Source organism: Sciurus vulgaris (genome assembly GCF_902686455.1).
Source record: "Sciurus vulgaris genome assembly, chromosome: 5".
Lineage (NCBI taxonomy): Eukaryota > Metazoa > Chordata > Mammalia > Rodentia > Sciuridae > Sciurus > Sciurus vulgaris.
In genome coordinates, this window is record NC_136465.1 from 81165705 (window position 1) to 81184130 (window position 18426).

At 36.1% G+C, this 18426-nt stretch overlaps 1 protein-coding gene and 1 pseudogene across 2 annotated transcripts in view; one reads left to right on the forward strand and one right to left on the reverse strand.

Annotated features, from left to right (window-relative positions):
- The window catches only part of LRP6 (LDL receptor related protein 6), a 179145-nt gene that overhangs the window by 109057 nt on the left and 51662 nt on the right, over window positions 1-18426 (reverse strand). Inside the window, exon 3 of the mRNA XM_079140029.1 lies at window positions 1145-1342. Coding sequence (XP_078996155.1) covers window positions 1145-1342 — 198 coding nt within the window. The remainder of the gene's footprint in view (window positions 1-1144; window positions 1343-18426) is intronic.
- On the forward strand, window positions 12459-16187 carry LOC306662252 (max-interacting protein 1-like; annotated as a pseudogene). Its single transcript has one exon. The product of its transcript is annotated as a max-interacting protein 1-like (transcript).

The following is an 18426-nucleotide window of genomic DNA, read 5'->3' on the forward strand; positions in this document are numbered from 1 at the left end:
GAAAAAGTTGATTAATGCCTATGATTTGGATGTGGTTTGTGGCCACCCAAATTCATGTTGATATTTAACTGGCAAAATAACACTATCAAGAAGGTGCCTTTAAGAAGTGTTTGAATCACAGGGGGCTCCACCTTTATGAAGAGATTAAGAGAGTTCCCAGGAGAATGGATCAGTTATGACAAGAGCAGGTTGTTATAAAGCCATGTGTACCCCTTTGGGCCCCCATCTCTTCTGTACGTGCCTGCTTGATCTTCCGATTTTCCTGACATGTTACAGTGTAGCATGAAGTGCTCAACAGATATGAATGCCTAATCTTGAACTTCTCAATCTTCAGGACCATGAGCAAATATAAACTTTTTTTTTTTTTCGTGACAGTACTGGGCCTTTGAACCTACAACCTTAATTTTGCTAGGAAAGTGCCATGCTATTTAGTACAGTCCCAATCCTTTTTAATTTGAGACAGGGTCTCACTAAGTTGCCCAAGCTAGCCTTCAATTTGTGATCCTCCTGCCTTAGCCTCCTTAGTTCCTGGGAATATAGGCATGCACCATCATGCCTGGTATAAACTTCTTTTCTTTATAAATTACTCAGTCTTAGATATTCTTGTTACAGTAACAAAAACAAACTTAAGACAACCTGTTCTCATACAAAGATCTGTCAAGGAAACTTCCATAAATAGTACTTGAGGAATCTACTAGTAATTTTAAGTGAGACAATTCTTTGTTGAGTTTATGTCCAGCACATGGCAATAAATTTAGTATCCTTAGTTCCCAAGGAACTAAAATGCTGGTAGCACTCCAAGGTACTGGGTTAACCAAAATTCTCCACACATTTCCAAATACTCTGGGATGGAGTAGAGATAACTATTCCCAGTTGAAAACCACTAAAGAATTAAGTCAGTTCACAGCAAGGAAGGAGAAAATACAATTGTGTTTTCTAAAAGCTACCTCAATGAATGGCAAATGTAATTACTTTTTTAAAAAACCAAACAAAGAAGTCTATTCTTCCCCTCCAATACTTGGCCAAAAATACACTAAGCTCATGAGAAAAAGGAGGCTTTATACTTTGGTTACTATATATCAAACCAACATGGAGTTTTCTTACATTAAAAAAAAAAAAAAAAAACCTTCTATAACAATCTTACCTATTTGTTCCATCCAGGTCTGATTTGTGGATGAAATTAAGTTTTGCATCTGCCCAATACAGCTTCCGTTCCTCATAATCCAAAGTCAGACCATTTGGCCAGTAAATTTCAGTGTTTATAATAATGAAACGACTTGAGCCATCCATTCCAGCACGTTCTATCTTTGGTACTTCTCCCCAGTCTGTCCAGTACATGAACCTAAAGGTCATAAAAACAACATGACATAAGCAAATGACAACAAAATATTTTGTAATTAATACTACTTGATACAGAAAACTCTCTAGAATACTAAACCTGAAACCCCAAGAAATTTTAATAATCTATTTGCAATGATCATATGTTTCAGACAAGCATCAAAGGTTACAAAAACCATGGGATCCAAGTTTAAGAAGAAAAAGAAGGGCTGGGGAGATAGCTCAGTTGGTAGAGTGCTTGCCTTGAAAGCACAAGGCCCTGGGTTCGATCCCCAGCACCACCAAAAAAAAAAAAAAAAAAAGGAAGAAAAAGAATATTCACACTATCTGACTGTGTCTCCCCACAGAATACTTATTAACGACAAAGGAGAAAATGATACATTTGGACAAACCTGAAACAATAACATTAAAAGGTTATCTACATTAACACCACCGCTGCGGATATAGCTCAGTTGGTAGAGTGCTTGCCTTGCAAGCACAAGGCCCTGGGTTCAATCCCCAGTACCACAAAAAAAAAAGAAAAGAAAAGAAAAAAAAAGAGCTGATGCTACATTAACACCACCAATGGAAATTAAAACAGCATCATAAATCTCTTAATGTGATGTACTGAATAGAACATGGAATCTTATATACTATTCCTGCCTAAAAGCACATCATATGACTAAAATTATGAGGAAAATACTCAAATTAAGGGGTATTCTACAAAACAATGGCCTATGACAAAATCAAAGGCTGAGGAAACAATACAGACCAGAGTAGAATAAAGAAATATGGTAACTATATGAAATGCATGATTCTGGACTGATAAAGTAGGGGGAAATTCTATAAAGACATTGGGGGAAAAAAGACAAAATTGGAGGAGTGTCAGATCATATAGTACTACTATACTAATGTTAAATGTCGTATATGTGCTAGTTGTCCCACAGTTGTTATCTATAGGAATTTACTGCTTTATTTTCTCCTTGGGTACAAAATCAAGAGTTTTCTCAAAATAAAATTAAAAGTCGACAGTCTCATAGAGGGAAAAACAATTTCTTCAATACAAAGAAAAATTCAGGGTTTGGGTTGTGGCTCCGTGGTGGAGCACTTAGACACTGGGTTCCATTCTCAGCACTGTATAAAACTAAATGAATAAAAATAAAAGTCCATCAATAACTAAAAAATATTTTTAAATAATTTTTAAAAAAGGAAATACTCTTATGCAGTGTATTTCCTTAAAAAGTTAATGAGGGTGCTATGAACTAGGTATAATAAGTTTCTAAAATTTGTTGGAACACAGTGATATTCAGGTTTAACTTTGAAATAATTGATAGCCTGGTGATAATGGATTGATTTTACTTAAGCACACTGGTATCTCTACTATTTCATATAAACTGCTTATTCAAAATGGGCTGGGAGGGCTGGGGTCGTAGCTCAGTGGTAGAGTGCCTGCCTCACATGGGTGAGGTATGGGTTCGATCCTCAGCACCACATAAATAAAACAAAGACACTGCGTCCATCTACAACTTAAAAAAAAAAGGGCTAGTAGGAGAACATCAGGTACAGAATAAACATACCTTCAAGACACAAGGCACTGTACTAATGGCTTTACATGTATTACCTACAGCCTTACAACAACTTTATGGACTACTTCTCATCGCCATGTATCATACAAGAAAAAAAAAAAAAAGTATATTCCTCAGAGTCACTGCTAATTAATGGGGACTAGAAAGTCAAGCCTATATTCCTCAGGCTGAAAAGTCAATACTAATGACACAGGTCAGAGCCTTGTCTTTGAAGGAATAGAAAGCGAAGTGCTCCCGAAATTAGGCTAATATGGATATAGCTCAGAATGCAGGATAAGAGAATGAATACATTTACATGAGATAGAACTATATAGGAAAGCAGGCCAGACCATGTTACAAATTTGGGAAGTTTATAATGAGCAACATGAAAGTTCTTGAACATTTTTTAAAACTGAAGATGAAATGACTGGCTTTGTTTTGGGGATGGGGTGATGTTCTTGCTGCAACGTGGAGAAAGACTTAAGGGAATACAGAGGCACTACGGCTTCGAGAGTTTTTGTGACAAGCTCAGTAAATCCTCTGACCTAAAAGTAATGAAAAAATAGGCCAACACTGCCAAAAATAACTAAAGTCTCAGAAAACTGATCAAAGGAGAAACACATATTCTAGAAAAATCTGGCCTCTCATCCAACATTTGCCCATTTGCCTGCCTCCTGCATGCCCATCACCTGCTTTTCACCTACCCATCACGCCTTGCCGGAGGTCCACCTGCCAATCATTCAACAGTAGCCTGCAGACCACCCACAGACCACCTGCTACCCACTGTTCCCTGGAAGTCCATTATCACAATACGTGCAGTTTTGGATACACATGCCTGCCACCATCTTGGGACAACAGCCAGGACCTGCAGGACTCCCAGCCCGAACAACAGCACCCCACCTCAAGGACCCCCAAGCCTGAACTACCACGCCCCACATGGACTTGACACTCCACATTGACTTGGCACCCACACCACGTACTGCAGCTCCCTATTTTCCAACACGTTTGGAATGTAGCACAGTCATCTTGGATTATCCTGGAAGCAGAAGCTGCCATCTTTAGGTGGAGCAAATCCCATCCTGAAACTCCTCCTAGAGACTGGAAGCTTGTTGTCAGGTACCTCTCAGGCATCACATTAGGGAAGAAAGGGAGGTTTGAATACTATATGACTGTTACAATGTAGCTTTTTTATCTCCTTTTTGAAAATTTTTAAGTTTCTATATCTTTATTTTTCTCACTCTATTTTCCTTTTGTTTACCTGTTTCGTCAGTCTCTTTCTCCCTCTTCTCATGCTAAAAACCAATTTTTTTTTATTTCACTTTCACTCTTCCTACAATCTAGTACTTCTATATATACTCCTTTCGTATCCCATTAACAGTTGCATCCTACATCCCTCCCCATCCTCTTTGTCCATCATTATAAACTGTAAACTTCACTGCAAATCTACTGGTTATAATGTAGACAATAATCAAACTCATTCTCTCTATTTATTACAACAATACTGTTAATGTTCTCATAAGGGCTATTTGGTTTAGGGCTACATAGTGTCTGTAAAGGGTGCTGCTAATATTGATCTCCCCCTTAAAGAAGAGGTTTTAGAAACCCGCAGAGTCATGATAAGCTCATAGGGGTAAACTGCAAGACCCCAGATCTGCACTGTTAGAGGGGAAGAAATGTGAACAACATGAAAAAACAAAGGAAGAAAGTGTTCCAAACAAACCAAGATTCTATATTAATAGAATCTAATGACACCATGGTAGAAGAAATGTCAGAAAAGGAGTTCAGAATATACAAAATTAAAATGATTTGCAAAGCAAAGGATGAGATAAGACAGTAAATGCAGGCAATGAACAACCACTCCAATAAACAGTTAAAAGAGCAACTGCAGGAAGCAGAAGATGATTTCAAAAAACAGATTCTGGAGAAAGAAAGGAAAAAAAAAAAAAAAACAGAAATCCTTGAAATGAAGGAAACAATAAACCAAATAAAAAACTCAATGGAAAGAATCACCAAAGACTAGATCCACTTGGAAGACAGAACCTCAGACAATGAAGAAAAACTATTTAATCTTGAAAATAAGTTGACCAAAAAGAGATGGTGAGAAATTATGAATGGAACCTCCAAGGACTATGGGATATCATGAAAAGAAAAAATTAAGAATTATCAGGACTGAGGAAGGCACAGAAATACAAACCAAAGGAATGAAAAACCTATTCAATAAAATATCAGAAAATTTCCTAAAGAATTAAATGGAAAATCAACTACAACAGGCTTACAGAAACCAAATATAAAAAATTATAACACATCCACACCAAGGCACATTATAATGAAAATGCCTAACATACAAAATAAAGATAGAATTTTAAAGGCTGTGAGAGAAAAGCATAAGATTACCTATAGGGGGAAACCAATATGGATATCAGCAGATTTCTCAGCCCAGATCCTAAAAGCTAGAAGGGCCTGGAACAATATATTTCAAGCTCTGAAAGAACATGGTTGCCAATCGAGAATCTTATACTCAGCAAAACTAACCTTCAGATTTGCAGACAAAATAAAATTCTTCCATGATAAACAAAAGTTAAAAGAATTTACAAATAGAAAGTCTGTGCTACAGAAAATTCTCAGCAAAATATTCCATGAGGAGGAAATGAAAAACAACAATGTAGGTCAGCAAAGGGAGGAACTACCTCAAAGGAAAAAGCAAGTCATGTTAAAAACCAAAAATAAGCCCAAATGACTGGGAAGACAAATCATATCTCAATAATAACCCTGAACGTTAGTGGCCTAAACTCATTAATCCAAAGACATAGACTGGCAGGTTGTATTAAAAAAAAAAAAAAAAAAAAAAAAAAAAAAAACAATAATATGTTGCCATGTTGCCTTCAAGAGACTCATCTCATAGAAAAGGACATCCAGACTAAAGGTGAAAGGATGGGACAAACCTACCATGCACATGGACTCAGTAAAAAAGCAGGGGTTTCCATCCTTATATCAGATAAAGTGGACTTTAAGCCAAAGTTACTCAGAAGGGATAAAGAAGGACATTTCATACTACTTAAGGGAACTATAAATCAGAAAGTCACAACGATCATAAATATTTATGCCCCAAACAATGGCACATCCATGTGCACCAAACAAATCCTTCTCAATTCCAGAAAACAAATATACCACAACACAATAATTCTGGGTGACTTTAACACACTGCTGTCACCACTAGATATATCTTCCAAACAAAAACTAAACAAAGAAACCATAGAAGTCAATAACACAATCAATAACTTAGACTTAAGAGACATATAAAGAATATTCCATCCATCAACGAGCAAATACACTTTCTTCTCAGCAGCACATGGACCATTTTCTAAAATAGACCATATGTTATGCCACAAAGCAGTCCTTAGTAAATACAAAAAAACAGAGATACTACCTTGTATTCTATCAGATCATAATGGAGTGAAATTAGAAATCAATGATAAAGTAAAAAAACTACTTGAACACCTGGAAACTAAATAATATGCTATTGAATGAAGCATGGGTAACAGAAAAGGGAGGAGATAAAAAAATTCTTAGAGGTAAGTGAGAACAATGACACAACATATCAAAACCTCTGGGACACTATGAAAGCAATACTATGAGGAAAATTCATTGCATGGAGAGCATTCAAGAAAAGAATAAAAAGTCAACAACTAAATGACCTAACATTACATCTCAAAACCCTAGAAAAAGAACAGAACAACATCAAAAGTAGAAGACAGGAAATAATTAAAATCAGGGCAGAAACCAATGAAATTGAAACAAAAGAATCAAAAACTTGACAAAAAGGTGGTTCTTTGAAAAAGTAAACAAAGTAGATAAACCCTCAGCCACACCAACAAAGAGGAGAGTGAAAACTCAAATTACTAAAATTTATGATGAAAAAGGAAATATCACAACAGACACCATTGAAATACATAACATAATTAGAAACTACTTTGAAAATCTATACTCCAACAAAATAGAAACTCTCGAAGATATCAACAAATTTCTAGGGACATATGATCCTCACAAACTGAACCAGGAGGACATACACAACTTAAACAGATCAATTTCAAGCAATGAAATAGAAGAGGCCATCAAAAGCCTACCAACCAAGAAAAGTCTGGGACCAGATTCTCAGCTGAGTTCTACAAGACCTTCGAAGAACTAATACCAATACTCCTCAAAGTATTCCATGAAATAGAAAAGAAGGGAATCCTACCAAACTCATTCTATTAAGCTACTATCCCTCTGATACCAAAACCAGACAAAGACTCATCAAGGAAAGAAAACTTTAGACAGATATCTCTGTTGAACACAGATGCAAAAATCATTAACAAAATTCTGGCAAATCATATACAAAAACATATTTGCAAGATAGTGCACCACAATCAAGTGGGGATCATCCTGGGAATGCAAGGTTGGTTCAACATCTGTAAATCAATAAATGTAATCCATCATATCAACAGACTTACAGCTAAAAATCATAATTAATAGATGCAGAAAAAAATGACAAAATACAACATTCCTTCATGTTTAAAACACTAGAAAAAATAGGGATAGTAGGAACATACCTCAACATTGTGAAAGTCATCTATGCTAAGCCCAAGGCCAATATCATTCTACATGGAGATAAAACTGAAAGCATTCCCCCTAAAAACTGGAACAAGGCAGGATGCCCTCTCTCACCACTTCTATTCAACATCTTCCTTGAAATACTAGCCAGAGCAATTAGACCAAAGAAATTAAAAGGGATACCAATAGGAAAAGAACAACTCAAGATATCACTATTTGCCGATGACATGATTCTATACTTAGAGGATCCAAAAAACTCCACCACAAAACTTCTAAAACTAATAAATGAATTCAGCAAAATAGCAGGATATAAAATCAACACACATAAATCTTAATGCATTTGTATTCATAAGTGATGAATCCTCTGAAAGAGAAATTAGGAAAACAACTCTATTCACAGTAGCCTCAAAAAAAAAAAAAAAAAAAAAAAAAAAAAAAAAAAGTGCTCACTTCGGCAGCATATACTAAAATTGGAACGATACAGAGAAGATTAGCAGGGACCCTGCACAAGGATGATACACAAATTCATGAAGCATTCCATATTTTTAAAAATTAATTAATTAAATTTAATTAAATACTTGGGAATCAATCTAACAAAAAAGGTGAAATATCTCTACAATGAAAACTACAGAACGCTAAAGGAAGAAATTGAAGAAGACCTTAGAAGATGGAAAGATCTCCTGTGTTCTTGGATAGGCAGAATTAATATTATCAAAACGGCCATACTTCCAAAGGTGCTAAACAGATTTAATGTAATTCCAATTAAAACCCCAATGACATTCCTCATAGAAATAAAGAAAGCAATCATTCACCTGGAAGAACAAAAGACCCAGAATAGCCAAAGCAATCCTGGGCTAGAAAAGTGATACAGGAGGTAGCAGACCTTAAACTCTACTATAGAGCAGTAGTAACAAAAATGACATGGTATTGGCAACCAAAACAGACAGGTAGACCAATGATACAGAACAGAAGACACAGAGACAAACCCACATAAATACAGTTATCTCACACTAGACAAAGGTGCCTAAAAACATACAATGGAGAAAAGATAGCCTGTTCAACAAATGGTGCTGGCAAAAATAGAAATCCATATGCAGTAAAATGAAGTTAAACCCCTATCTCTCACCCTGTACAAAACCCAACTCAAAATGGATCAAGGATCTAGGAATTAGACCTGAGACCCTTCACCAAATAGAAAAAAGAGTAGGCCCAAATCTTCATCACGTTGGCTTAGGACCAGACTTCCTTAACAAGACCCCCAGAGTACAAGAAATAAAAGCAAGAATCGATAAATGGGATAGATTCAAACTAAAAAGTTTTTTCTCAGCAAAGGAAACAATAATGTGAAGAGAACCTACAGAGTGGGAAAAAAATCTTTTCCACACACACTTTCAATAGAGCACTAATCTCCGAAATTATAAAGAACTTAAAAATCTTTACACCAAAAATACAAAGAAGCCTATCAATAAATGGACTAAGGAACTGGGCAGACACTTCACAGAAGAAGATACACAGGTGAACAACAAATGTATGACAAAGTGCTCATCATCCCCAGTCATTAGAGAAATGCAAATTAAAACCACCATAAGATTTTTATCTAACTCCAATTAGAATGGCTCTTATCAAGAACACAAGCAATAATAAGTGTTGGTGTGGGCATGGGGAAAAAGGCACACTCATACATTGTTGGTGGAGTTGCACATTGGTGCAGTCACTCTGGAAAACAGTATGGAGATTCCTCAAAAAACTTGGAATGGACCCACCATTTGACCTAGTTACCCCACTCTTCGGTTTATACCCAGAGGACTTAAAATCAGCATACTACAGTCATACAACCACATCGATGTTCATAGTTGCTCAATTCACAATAGCTAGATTGTAGAACCAAACTAGGTGCCCTTCAATTGGTGAATGGATAAAGAAACTATTGTATACATACACAATGGAATATCATCTAGTCATAAAGAATAATAAATTATGGCATTTGCTGGTAAATGGATGGAGCCAGAGAATATCATGCTAAGTGAAATAAGCCAAGTCCAAAACACCGAAGGTCGAAAGTTTGCTCTGATAAGTGGATGAAGATACAAAATGTCCCCCACCCCCAGCAGAGAGGCAAGAGAAAAAATGGAGGAACTTTGGATTGTGTAGAGGGAAATGGGGTGGGAGGGGGTGGAGGAAGAAAAGATAGTTGTCTGAGACAGACATTATTACCCTATATACATGAATGGTATAAATCTACATTGTGTACAACCATAGACATGAAAAGTTGTATACCATTTGTGTACAATGAATCAAAATGCAGTCTATAAAAATAAAAACAATTAAAAAAAGAAAAATCTACTAAATCTCAAGAATTATGTGATATTTTAGCTAGGAGCTAACTGCATCCCTACCAGTACTGTCAGGTTTGTGGCAAAAAAATTCTACCCTAAGCAGACATGGCAAGCCATGAGGAATACAGGTACTCTGTCTTATAAGAGGAGATAACTTTATTCAGGACAAGCCATGAAAAAATATCTATGCCCAACAATGCAAAAGTACAATCAGGGCAGGCTATTATCCCAGGGATACTGGTTGGGGCAGGCAACAAAATAGCTGAAAAACTGGAAATTTATCATGAAGGCCTAGGAAAGAGACCGCCAGAGAGCCTGTTAGGCGAAGTATTATTCACTGGTGGTCAGGAAGGCTGTATGTATGTACATGGCTGCCCCTTCTCAAGAGATGCCAGAGAGAACACTTACAAAGTAGTCTGGCTAAATATGGGGCAAACTTGAAACAGCTTAAAATTTTAAAACATTCCACGATCCAAAGACCTAAAGAAAAATGGTGCAACATTTACTGGCCCAAGATTTTTAACAACAACCTTTAATCATCAGCTGACCACTAACAAGGACAACACCTAGAAAATCAGGCATAAAAGTACTTAAGAAGAAGAAAATAAAGATAAGCAATGAATTCAGAAACACATTCACACATATACAACAGAATTAGTACAAGTAAGTCACTAAACAAACAAAAAATACACAATAGCACAATGGTCTCTAGTTTCATCCCATCTTTCTGCAAGTATTTTATTTTTCTTTATGGCTGAATAAAATTCCATTCTGTGTATATACACCACATTTTCTTTATCCATTCATCCCCTTGACGGACACCTAGGCTGGTTCCACAGTTTGGCTATTGTGAAATATGCTGCTATAAACATGGGTACGCATGTATCACTGTATTATGACAACTTTAATTCTTCAGGATATATATAGAGGAGTGGTATAGCTGGATTGGATGATGGTTCCATGCCTAGCCTTTTGAGGAACCTCCACACTGATTTCCATACTGGTTGTACTAATTTACAATCCCACTAACAGTGTTAGTGTTCCTTTTTCTCTATACCCTCTCCAGCATTTATTATTTGTATTCCTGATGACTGCCATTCTGACAGGTGTGAGATAAAATCTCAATGTAGTTTTTTGTGTTTTTTGTTTTTAAATTTTTAAGTTGTAGATGGACACAATACCTTTATTTATTTATTTTTCTGTGGTGCTGAGGATTGAACCCAGTAAGCAAGTGCTCTACCACTGAGCCACAACCTTGGCCCCTCAGTGTAGTTTTGATTTGCATTTCCCTAATTGCTAATGATGTTGAACATTTTTCATATATTTGTTGACCATTTGTATCTCTTTCTTCAAGAAGTTCTTGTTTATTTCATTTGCTCATTTGTTAAACGGGTGATTTGATTTTTTGGTGTAAAGTTTTATTTATATATTATGATTATTAATCCTGTCAGAAGAGTAGCTAGCAAAAATTTTCTCCCATTGTGTAGGTTCTCTATCCACATTCCCAACTGTTTTCTTTGCTGTGCAGAAGCTTTTTAAGTTGATACCATTCCATTTATTAATTCTTAGCATTATTTCTTGGGGCCTTAGGGGTCCTATTGAGAAAGTTGTTCCCTGTGCCTAAATGCTAGAGTGTTGATGCTACATTTTCTTCAAGGAGTTGGTTGCATAGTTTCTAGTCTAATTCCTAGGTCTTTTGAGTTGATTTTTGTGCAGGGTCTAGTTTTATTCTTCTACATATGGATAAACTTTTGTTCTAGCACCATTTGTTAAAAAGACTGTCTTTTTTTCAGTGTTATGTTTTTGGCAACTTTGTCAGGACATGATGACTGTAGATGTGTGGGTTTGTCTCTATGTTTTCTATTCTATACTACTGATCTATGTGTTTGTTTTTATGCTAGTGCTATACCATTTTTGTTACTATAGCTCTGTAGTACAATTTGAGGTCAGATATTGCAATGTCTCCAGCATTGCTTTTTTGGCTTAAAACTGCTTTGGCCTATTCTGGGTCTTTTATGCTTCCAAGTGAATTTTAAAACTGTTTTTTCTAGTTCTGTGAAGATGAGGACTGCACTGAATATCTACTTTTAGTATGAGCATTTTAATATTAATTCTGCCTATCCATAAACATGGGATGTCTTTCCATCTTCTGAAGTCTTCTTCAATTTCTTTTTTTCAATGTTCTATAATTTTCATTGTAGAGTTCTTCCGCCTTTTTGGTTGGATTTATACCTAGGTATATGATTATTTGAGGCTATTGTGGATGTAACTGTTTTCCTGATCAGCAGATTCATTGTTGATATACAGGAAAGCTCCTGATTTTTATATGTTGATTTTGTAATCTGCAAATTTTCCAGTTTTTAACAAAGCTTTCCAAAATATCAAAGAAATGGGAAAGGGGATTGGGGTACATAGCTCAGTCTAAAGCACTTGCCTAGCATGTGCCAGTCCATGAATATGCTCTCCAGTACTAAGAGGAAAGAGAAGAAGCAGCAAAACAATCTGTAAATTTGAAGAAATAGTTTCTATCTAATAATAATAATAATAAAGACTATCCAAAAATAATTAATGAAAGCTGGGGGGAGGGAAGAGGGAGGAGGAGGAGGAAGAGGGGGAGGGGGAGGAAGAAGAGGAACATGAGAGGCATATACATCATTAAAACAAATGAAGTACCAAAGGAAAGGAGTAGAGCAAAGGGTCAGGATAGGGGGAATATTAGGGAATGATATTGGCCAAATAATACTGTGACACTGTGTGCATGTATGAATATATAACAATCCCACCATTATATATGAGTATAATGCACCAATAAAAATGGGGGAGAGAATATTTGGTGTTGAATAACCTTTCTGAGTAACACAAAATACAGTGAACAATTGTGTTGACACTTGTACTGATAGTCCAAAAGCAATGGTGAGTAAACTGCTGGCACCTTAATACAAATCAAGGCAGAAGCACCCAACTATACTAGTAATACTCTAAGAAATTCACTGTTCCAAGTGCTAAAGAGTATACAGAGCAACTAAAATCACTGTATACTACCTACATTAATTCAAAATGGCATATCTACTTTGGAAAATAATATGATAAGTAAACAAACATTTCTGTAAGATACACTAACCCTATTTCTAGATATATACCCAAGAGAAATTAAGCATACATTCACACAAAATCCTATATACAAATAGTTGTGGAAGATTTATTCATAATTCTCAAAGACTATCAAATGTCCTTCAAATGGTTACTGGATGAATAAACCATGCTATACTCATATAATGGAATATTTTCAGCAATAAAACAAAACTCCCGATACACACAACAGGTATAAACTGCAAGTGCATTATGATAAAAGAAGAAACTAGACTAAATGCTATGTGCTATATGATTCATTTATATGACATTTTGGAAAAGACAAAATTACAGTCAGAAAACAAATCAGTGGTTGCCTAGGGCTACAGGCATAAACGACAGACATCAAAAGAAAAATAATCAATAGGGAGGGCAAGAATGGAATTACTCTATAGCTTAATTTTGTTGGTAATTATTCAAATGTACACATTTGTCTAAATTCAGACGTGTCCATCAAAAAGTATAAATTAAATATATATAAATTACACTTTTAATTTTTTTAAATGGGTAAAAATTTGATAGTTAATGTCACAACAGAAGATATATGAAAGGTCAACTGGCACATAAAAAGTATTCAACCTCAATAATTATCTCAATAATAGGAAAATGCAAATTAAAACCAAAGTAAGATACCATTTCAGATCCACTAAAACAGCAAACATTAAAAAGGTTAACAATACTAAGTATTGGTGAGAACTGAGCTATCAGAATGCTCATACACTGGTATATAACCACTTTGGAAAACATCTCATAGTTTCTTACAAAGTTAAACATATACTTAGTCAACCAACAATTCCACTCTTTAAGTATTTATTCAACAGAAATAAAAACATGTTCCCACAATGAGTTTTACATATACAGTCACAGAAATGTCATTCACAGTGGCCCCAAACTGGAAACAACACAAAAGTCCATAAATAGATATACAGATAAACTCAGATATATTCATACAACACAATACTACTCAGCAATGGAAAAGAACTGATTACTCATATACTGATTGAATTTTTACAATTATGTTGAACAAAAGAAACCAGACACAAAAGACTGATTACTGCATGATCTCATTACATTAAGTTCTAGAATCAGCAAAATAAATCTATAAGAAAGATATCAGATTGGCAGTTAATGGAGTAGAAGCAAGGTCTGAATTCAAAGGTGCTAAGGCAATTCCCTGGAGTGAGATGATAAAAACATTTTCTTCAGGAATAGCTTCACAGGCACATATTATTTATCAAACCCCATTAAACCAGCCACAAAATTTTTTGCATATAAATTTTATCTTGATACAGTTTCTTAAAACATGAGTAAAAAATGATACTAAAGGTAACTTCGTTTCTATAAATGCTTTTGCCAGCTGGTGGAAGATGGTTACTCCTTCCTGTATGCTCTCATACCTTGTTTTGCTACACTATGGTACTCATTAACTTTTTAGATAAATTACGAAGAACTTAAAGGTAAAGAGCAGTTCTTATTGCCACATCAAGATGATTGAGACAATACATGCTTTTTTCAAAAGTAAAGATGAACTCAGACTTCGTCCTTTTCCATGCACTCTTACTTTCCATGTACAATGTCCCCTGACTTGCACTCCCACACCAACCCACATGGAAATGGGCACAAGAAGACTTGGAGATGTTGCAAGAACAGATGGAATATGCACAGTTAAAGACTGCTATCATCAGGGCAGCCAGAAACAGTGAAATGATCTTGTGAGCATATGTGTATGTCAACAGAATGAACTAGATTTTTCTTCAGAACATGTCTTCTGAAATCAAGTAAGTTTCCATCCTAATTTGATAATACAGTAGAAACAAGTTCACATCACAATTCATTAGCCACCATTCTTTTTCTCTATATTCATACACAAAATGAAATGTCAGTATTTTCAAGTGACCAACATAAAAGAGTTACAGTGCACTTTAAAAATTACTAAAACATACTTGACAATTCATGTGCAACATCATGCATAACAGATATTACATCATACCAAGTTTGAAATGTTGTCATCACAAGCTGGACAAACCATAAGCCATTTGTAAATAGTTCCCACTTTCAAGATGAAAAATGTAATAAGGGCTGTTTTCTTCCTTGTGAAATGTAATTTAGGTAAATTTCACAATTGTCACTAATCTTTTCCAAGTAAGAATTTAACTTTCACAACTCAATCTCTATTTTGTGGTAAAATGAAATGTTACAATGAATTAACCTAACAAGAATTTTAGTAATAAAAAAAATCATTTGCATGCCACTGTTCACCAAAGCTAACAAATCCCTCTTTTATCCATCCCTAAAAAATACAAGTCAGGGCTGGGGTTGTAGCTCAGTAATAGAGTCCCTGCCTAGCAGGTGTAAGGCACTGGGCTCAATCCTCAGCATCACATAATTAATTAACTAATTTTTAAAAATTCTTAAAAATACGACTCATGGCGCCGAGCCTCTGCCGGGCTGGCCCGCGGGCCCATGTCCGGGGGCAGCGCGGGGCTGTAGCCGCCTGCGCGCCTCGTGTCCACAAGGGACGGGAGCACGGAGAAGCCGGTCGCCACCCGTGGTGCCCATGGAGTGGGTGCGGATGATCAACTTGTAGCGCCTGCTGGAGGCCACCGAGTTTTTGGAGCACGGGGAGCGAGAGTGTGAACATGGCTACGCCTCATAATTCCCTTCCATGCGGAACCCCGGGCTACAAGCATTCAAAGACCCCACCGGTTGAGCCCGGCACAGAAACACAGCAGCGGGAGCTGCACCACCAGCACAGCCAACAGATCTAAACACAATGAGCTGGAAAAGAACCAACGATCTCATCTGCACCTGTGTTTACAACGCTTAAAAGTTCTGATTCTACTAGAACCACACTGCACCAGGCACACAACACTGTGTGCAGTGTTTGCTCAATAAAGCCAAAGCACACATCAAGAAACTTGAAGCTGAAAGGAAAAGCCAGCACTAGCTTGAGAACTTGGAATGAGAACAGAGATTTTTTAAAGCAGCGACTGGAACAGCTGCAGGGTCCTCAAGAGATGGAACGAATACGAATGGACAGCATTGTATCAACTATTTCTTCAGATCGTTCTGATTCAGAGCCAGAGGAGATTGAAGAGGATGTTGAAAGCACAGAGTTCTCTCATAGAGAGGTGAGCTTACGTACCACCAGCATCAGTGACATTGATGACCACAGCAGCCTGCAGAATATTGGGAGTGATGAGGTTACTCCAGTGCCAAATTTTGGTTCACTTTCCAGAACCCAGTATGACAGAAAAGTGCAGGGCAAAATATTCACTGGGCTAATTCAGGACAATCTCTCAAATTGGGTTCATGATGCAGTCTCCTCTTTAAACCTAAACAAAACTATACTTGAATAAAAGGGTCAAAAGACCTGTATTTAAGCAAATCCTTAGCAAAAAGTGGGGTAGAGCCTGCCCAGCAGAACACATAAATGCAGAATATTCATATAGGAAAAATAATCAGTTTCTAATGACAACGGAAAACTTGTGTGAAATTATCTTGATTTGATTCAATTGATTTCAAAGAGGACACTGGAGATTCCATCCTCTTTTTCTAGTTTGCTCATACTACATTGAGTAGACACATTTAAAGATGGGGGTTATGAACCCTTCCTGAGCTTTATGGTCCTAGAAACAAAATGAAAACTATAGTAAAGAAAAGATAATCAGGCATTAATCTTGGATAGCTAAGGAGCTATTAAAACTCAGCCTGCGACAGCTTATCATGAAGCCTGTGGTTGATCAATTCTTTAAAACAAAAACGAAACAAACCCAAACTCATTTCATGCTCTACAAAAAGAGACTCCCATGAAGCCTTTTGAAAGGGATCATCATGCAGCTCAGCTTTCTGTTGGATTCCATGCTAAACAAGCTAACCTTATCCTGCATTGTTAGCACTAGGGCACCCAACCACCGTCTCACCATCCCACGGCCTACCGGCTGCATGGGGGCAGTCCATGCATGACAGCCTCTACCACACAAGGCCTATGAGTATGGATTGGGGAGCCAGAAGGAAAAAGCTCCACGTGCCTGTGTCTGCATGGGTCAGAAGAGTTGTGCACTCAGATTAGCAGTCCAAGGTCAGAGCCACAGCAGCATTTTTATTTGAGATTTTGATAACTGTTTATATGTACTGAAAATCAAAATGACATCTTATAAGTAAACATAGATGTCTTTTATAGTGGAAAAACACATGAGAAAAATCATCTATTTTGATGCAGCATTTGATAATGATAAAACACCTCACACCTCACTCTTTATAGTACACAAAATGAATGAGGTCTGGGCTAGGTAGAAAAAAGGTCAATGCTGTTTTTGTTTTCTTTTAGCATCATTACCTTTTACCAGCTTTTAACCATCTATATCCATAGTAGACACACTATCATAGTTAACATAGTTAAGTTCAGCACTTGTCTCATTTTAATGTAAAGACTTGCTTTCATTTTCTATAGGCAGTCTTCTTCACAATCCCACTGTGCAGATGCTATTGTTGCTCTTATAAATGTTTTCAGAAATGTTATTTTCTTCAAAGTGAAATTTCTAGCCTGCACTTTGATGTCATGTGTTCCCTTTGTCTTTCAAACTCCAAGGTTTTCCTTTGGTCTGCTCTCTCTTACCCTGAGCAGCCTTCCTGGAGACCTTACCCCCAGCTGTTGGACTTTATATACTTTAAATAATTTAATACCCTTAATTACTTAAAAAAAAGTTTTATGATTTCCATAACTTATTGATGATTTTAATGGGTTGTTAATTTCAGTCCTGTAGTTTTATTTTATGTTTAGATAGGGCTGGGCAAGGAAAAAGAAAATAAAGACAACCATATTTACCAGTGCAAAAAAAACCAAAAAACAAAAAACAAAGGATTCACGTTACTTCAAGGTTAACACTCAAGATAAAAGATGCAACAACAAAAAATGAAACTGAGACATTTTAGAATTTGTAAATGAAGCTTGCTGATGTGTTTTGATTTGCTAAAGCATTTTAAATTTAAATAAATTTTATCTATAAATACTAACGATTTCCATTTTGTTACTTAACTTTAAGTTAAAAACTCATTACAGATATAGAAAGTGAAAGGCACAGAAGCACAAAAGACAAAGTATTTTATAAGTCACCAAGATATTCAATTTTTTTAAACTACTGAGCACTTATTAGGAGGTAAGCATCAAGCATGTCAAAGGTAAGAGAATAATTAATGGATTGAGGTATATCACAGGATAAAATTTAGGACAAAGCATAATTCACTCAACAACAAAAAAAGAAAATTTCCTTTAAAAAAAAAAAAAAGAGAGAGAGAGATCCAGTTAGTATCTGTGAACACTGCATACAAATGCTTCCTTTATTTAAAGCCTAATACTCTCCTACACTGTAAAAATAAGCTTCATTTTACTAACAGGTAGATACAATATACCATTCCAAGGCCCCTGACAGTTTACTACCTTCAAATTGCTCATAAATGAACTATAATGTATGGTAAGAATGTAAAGT